The 5,257-nt window shown below is 35.8% G+C and overlaps 1 protein-coding gene across 1 annotated transcript; it reads left to right on the top strand.

Annotated features, from left to right (window-relative positions):
* Positions 1-3,088: 3,088 nt before the first annotated feature.
* LOC108382506 (neurobeachin-like) lies at positions 3,089-3,957 on the top strand (the record flags this gene model as incomplete). The annotated part of the gene is made up of 2 exons (XM_017638875.1): positions 3,089-3,210; positions 3,831-3,957. Coding segments are annotated over 2 exons (249 nt in total), but the record flags the coding sequence as incomplete, so codon positions are not given.
* Positions 3,958-5,257: the final 1,300 nt, after the last annotated feature.

The following is a 5,257-nucleotide window of genomic DNA, read 5'->3' as shown; positions in this document are numbered from 1 at the left end:
TTAATCGGAATTCATATTTCATTTATTATGCCTGGGAGCGGTGGGGTTGCTTTAAAATTACTTACATATACATACAAAGATTGCATGGTTTTTTTGGCTTTAACTAGCTCACAGTTTCTTTTAACTTAAATTTAAAGGTATTTGGTAGTCATTGATTTCGAATCTGAACATATCGATTTTCCTCTGCGTTAGCAACACAACTCAAAATTATACATGCAATCTACGAGTATAAGGTTTGATAAAATTAACAGTGAGCTGTCAATAAACCTGATGTTCAGGCTTTTTGCAGCTTCTTTAAGGTTGAGGTGGCCACTATAAAAGAGGCAGCTGATTAGCTACTTACCAGTGTTTTGCCGATTAGAAGGGTGAATAGATATTCTGGTAGTAAAGCACCGCCCGTAATTGAAACTGGCCGGACCTCTCTCTCAATATTTCCAAATGAAGCTGATTTTGGGTGGTGCTGTATTGGCTAGGTAGGCAACCCTTGAGACCATCTTCTCTGACAGGGAGGGCATAGGAGCTCCTTTCGGTCACTTTCGGTCTGCTTCTGGACAGATAGGCTTAAAAGCTGTTCAACGAGAGTTGGGGAAAATCCCGACATACAAAGTTGCAAGGTCCTTCTAGCTAGTTGTTGACTGCGGGAAGTCAAGGTAGCTTCTGCCATACCGGACATTGTCCTTTAGTAGCCTACGCGGTGCGACTTAATACCATAACGGAACAATAGCTATTTGGAGGACGAGATGGAATCATCCCAGAACTTCCTTCTCAGTTGACGGTATTCGTTAGACCAAAGTTTAAATACCACGGCGCACATTTCATCAACACTACCCAGGAACTCTCCGGGGTAGACATGAACTTCCTTCGAAACTTGCTCTTAGTTTAACGCAGATTACCTTTAGTTCAAAGAAATTTACAATGGACAATCTAATAAATGTCTAAGTCAGATCCTCTCGGGGTTTTTATAGCATTAAAAACAGGTATTGAAGCCAAACATAAGAAAAATCTGCAGAACTCTTTAACTAAAAATATTTACTGATTTTTGGGTCAACAACAATATGGTTTTATTTCATTGGAAAAAATTAAGCTTTTTGAATGGATTTGCGCTTAGTAAAGATGAGAGATTTCTTTCAGTCTTAAATTTGTTCTTCGATTAACATCTGGTGGAACTAGGGTAACTTAGATTGTCGTCATATAAGTTCAACAACAGAATTGGAATAAAGATAGGACCGGCTTTAGGACATACATAAGAAAGTAGTATTAGAGCTGCAAATAAAGATACCTGGAAGGAACTAAGAATTATAAATGACACTTCGGAGCTCTGAGTGTGATGCAGATCTGTGTAAATAGTATATTGAGAGAAAATGGCTCTTGAAAAGTCTCTCGCCGGGACCTCTGTTGGTAGCACATTTTATAGGTGGCACTAACCTTATTGCAATTATCCAAGCATGGAATCCGCCACATGTGCTGAGCGAAGATGTCTTTAACATTGTGGTTAGGGTGAAAGTAGAAATTCGATCCGTTCAAAGCAGCTGGGCCGGAAGGCATGGGGACTGCCATCTTGCAACAGCTTGGTATTCATTAAAAAAGTAGTTATTTTATAGAAATGATAAACAGAGGGGTATGTGCCGATAGCCTGCAGGGCGATGAGAGTTACATTCATGCCTAAGATGAAAAACCTAAATCATACGCAAGCGAAAGAATGTCAGCCCGATAAGTCTTACATTCACTACTCTAAAGAAAGTATTGGCTAGCATCCACAGAATGAACGTCGCGCCAGTCTCTGTGCTTCGGACTAATTTGGAATAACTATTGTAGACCAGAGAGTTCGTAGTATTCTAGAGGCTGTTTACTACCGCAAAATGTCAGATAAGTCTTATGGAAAGCCCTATATAGAGGGAACACCTCTATATGGCTTAACCCTTTCAGGACCGATGTTGCTTATAGGCAACATTAACATTTTGGTTTGTAAATCCTGTTGTTTGAAATATTTTTTCTAAGAGTTTGTTTTAGATTATACCTGAGAATGTCGTAAAGGCAATAAGCAGAACCTCATGCCATGTTATGGACAATTCCTCGTTTTTTCTTTGTGACTACTTTTGCGCAATATAAGATGGTTCTGCAGCATTTTGAAAAATTCCCTTAATGAATTATGGTTTGTAACAAAAGGGTTTAGGTTATAAAATTTAATAAAATCATGAATTGAAAACACCTAATCTTGGAAAATATTTTGGGGTTTTTATGGAACCTTGTAAACATTTATAAACAACATTACATTACAGTTAAACTAAAAATCATAAACGTTGTAATTTTATACCAGTTCATACATATTTAAGAATATACCAACAATAATATGCCATTAAAAAGTTCTAAAATGATCTTTAATCTGCAACTTCTACACATTTTTGTTCATATTGTGGCTGCAGAGGGCGCCAACTAATATAAATGCGGCGATACTAGGTGAAATTAAACGAAATCAACCTAGTGGATTCAAAGTTAACTTAGAAGCCGACTAAATTTCGCTCATTTAAGACTGAAAAGAATGAAACGACCAGAAAAGAATGAAACGAAGGCCTACTAGTGGCAGATTAATGGCAGAAATATGAAGCAAGGAGCCAGCGCCGATCTCGGTTCAAAGGACCTAGTCAGTCAGTCGTTTAGTTATTCAAACGATGGACGCGCCCTCACAGCTGAGATTATTGCTAAAGGGAAGGCAGCTAGAAACATTTTTTTTTATGAATAGCACAGCCAGGCGACCCTATAGTTGTGATTGGTGTACAAATAAATGGCTACATCTCAATAAAAAAAAGCCATGAAAAGTATTAGATATTTCTCTCAAAAGTAATGTAATCAATCAAAAGCTGAAACAAGTCCTTCTCTGCCCACTTTTGCTTCATTACTTTTCAAAATAATTACCGCAATTACTTTAAATTTTACAATGAAAGCCAATAGATGTTTGAAAATAAAAAATACCTAGGAAAATCTAAATGAAGTTAATTGTTGCGCTCATAAATCTCACGCTCATTTCAAATCTCAAGCATTTATTGATTTCCTCCTCTTTTGTTCTTTTTTTACTTTTCTCCCATTGTAGGCTATGGTGTTGCCGCCATTAGCGAAATGGCCATACGAGAATGGCTTTACATTTACAACGTGGTTTCGTTTGGATCCTATTAATTCGGTGAATATCGAGCGCGAGAAGCCCTACCTCTACTGGTGAGTACAAATACAAATACCTATACACTTATATTTACAAAGAAATAAATGTTTCAATACAACAATAACAGCTACAGTCATGTTGCGTTTAAGTTTATACTTAGCCAACTTCTAGGCTACCGCCTTACTTTTTACGCTCTACCTACATATACATATTCTTTCCATCACTCAATTTTCTATGCTTGCCTTACCCAGCATTCTACCCCCAGAATTCATTTTATTGGCATTTCATTTGTTTCACGCTTTTTCGTTTATGCCTCCATTTCATCTTAATAGTCAACCATTTGATTGAATTAATTTGAAATATTGCTGCAATTTGCAATTCATTAATGCTTCTCCGCTTGGTCAGCTTAACAGCAGCATACCCATTCCATATTCTTGTTTTTTTTTTGGCTCTCCTTCTTTGCTACTTCAATGCCTCCTTCAAACTAATTTGTTCGATTTTCTTCTTCACTTCATTCATACAGCTCAAATTTCAGAAGTGGCTTCCATTTTCTATTTTTTTTTACTCACTTCCTCTGTTATGGCATAGCAATTTTTGTTTCAATCTCTCTCGCTATTNCTCTGTTATGGCATAGCAATTTTTGTTTCAATCTCTCTCGCTATTTTCGTATTTTCAGTTTTAAAACATCGAAAGGCGTCGGCTATACAGCTCATTTTGTTGGCAATTGTCTGGTGCTTACATCGATGAAAGTCAAAGGCAAAGGTTTCCAGCATTGTGTGAAATATGAATTTCAACCGAGAAAGGTAAGTAGTAACTATGTATGTATGAATGTATTGATGTATATAGCAGCATTTTGAATTGGTCTATAAGGCGTACGAATATTGGACATTTTCTACTTTTAAGTAATTACAATGAATCGCTTTTAAGAGTGGCGCAGGCGATCGATGCCAAGTGTGGGCGGGTGTGAATGGCTGAATATTACATACAATAAATGTACTCTCATTTAGTTTAATTGACGCAATTACACGTAGCACTTAGGTACATATTTATGTATATACTAAGAGTTTTTAGAGTGTATGAAGAGTAGTGGGTGTGGTGGTTCGTTTTATAACACTTTTTCAAATTTATGGGATATTCAAGAAAGTGTTCATAACCCTTTCAGTTATTTAAAAAAAAAAAAAATGAAAAGTCAAGCACCCAAAAGGTTTTTTGGCATACACACGTAGAATAGTCAGCAAAGTACATATGTACATATATTAAGTCGCCGGCCCGATGCGGGCTTGCTTTGCACGCTTTGCTCACTTTAATTTGCTTTGGCGGCTTGAAACGTTGTCAATGCTGTGTGGTTGATAAGGTCAGGTCTGCTACCTTAACATGAAGAATTATTCTCCCATAAAATTCCAGAAAATTAAAGATATGATTAAAAATAATACAACTCCATCTTTTCAAATTTGTTTTATATTAATTCACATTAATTCTTACAATTCAAAAAATGATGATAAAGATGCATATACGCATATATATGTGTGTATGTAAATTTACTAAAAAAAAAATCTAATTAAAAAAGCGATTTTTCAAAAACGGCAAATTTTTTCATTTCACAAGAGGCGCCGAAAATTCTATAGGTCCAAAATAATACGAAATATTTAAATAACACTGGAACACGATTTTCAGTTTAGTCTTTGTTCTCCAGATGTCACTATCCAATTCCTATGCAGAATTGCTCGGTGATTAAGAAAATCGTGCTAATTTTTTTTCTATGGATACGTTTTCGAGATATTTGCAATTTGTTTAAAAAAGGGGTATTTCCACTTAATCACGTATGTATGTCTTACGAAATACGGCAAATGAAAGCCAATGAAATTCTCCATACACCTGATACACATCACTTTTTAATAGGACTGCTAGTTTTTGAAAAATTAAATGATAACTCCAGATTTTTTATTTTTTTTTTATAAAAAAAAATTGAAACTTTAGCAGGGGAAAAATGAACAAATAACGACTGCTTTATTTTTTTTATGTTTTTTTTAATTCGCTTTTCCGAAACTATCAGGCCTCTCGAAAAGTGATGTATACACGTGGTGTTGAGCATATCATTGGCTT

Source organism: Rhagoletis zephyria, unplaced genomic scaffold (assembly GCF_001687245.7).
Source record: "Rhagoletis zephyria isolate East Lansing unplaced genomic scaffold, Rhagoletis_zephyria_1.1 Rzeph_scaffold_27274, whole genome shotgun sequence".
NCBI lineage: Eukaryota > Metazoa > Arthropoda > Insecta > Diptera > Tephritidae > Rhagoletis > Rhagoletis zephyria.
Note: the sequence above shows the minus strand (reverse complement) of the source record. Positions and strands in the feature narration are given on the sequence as shown.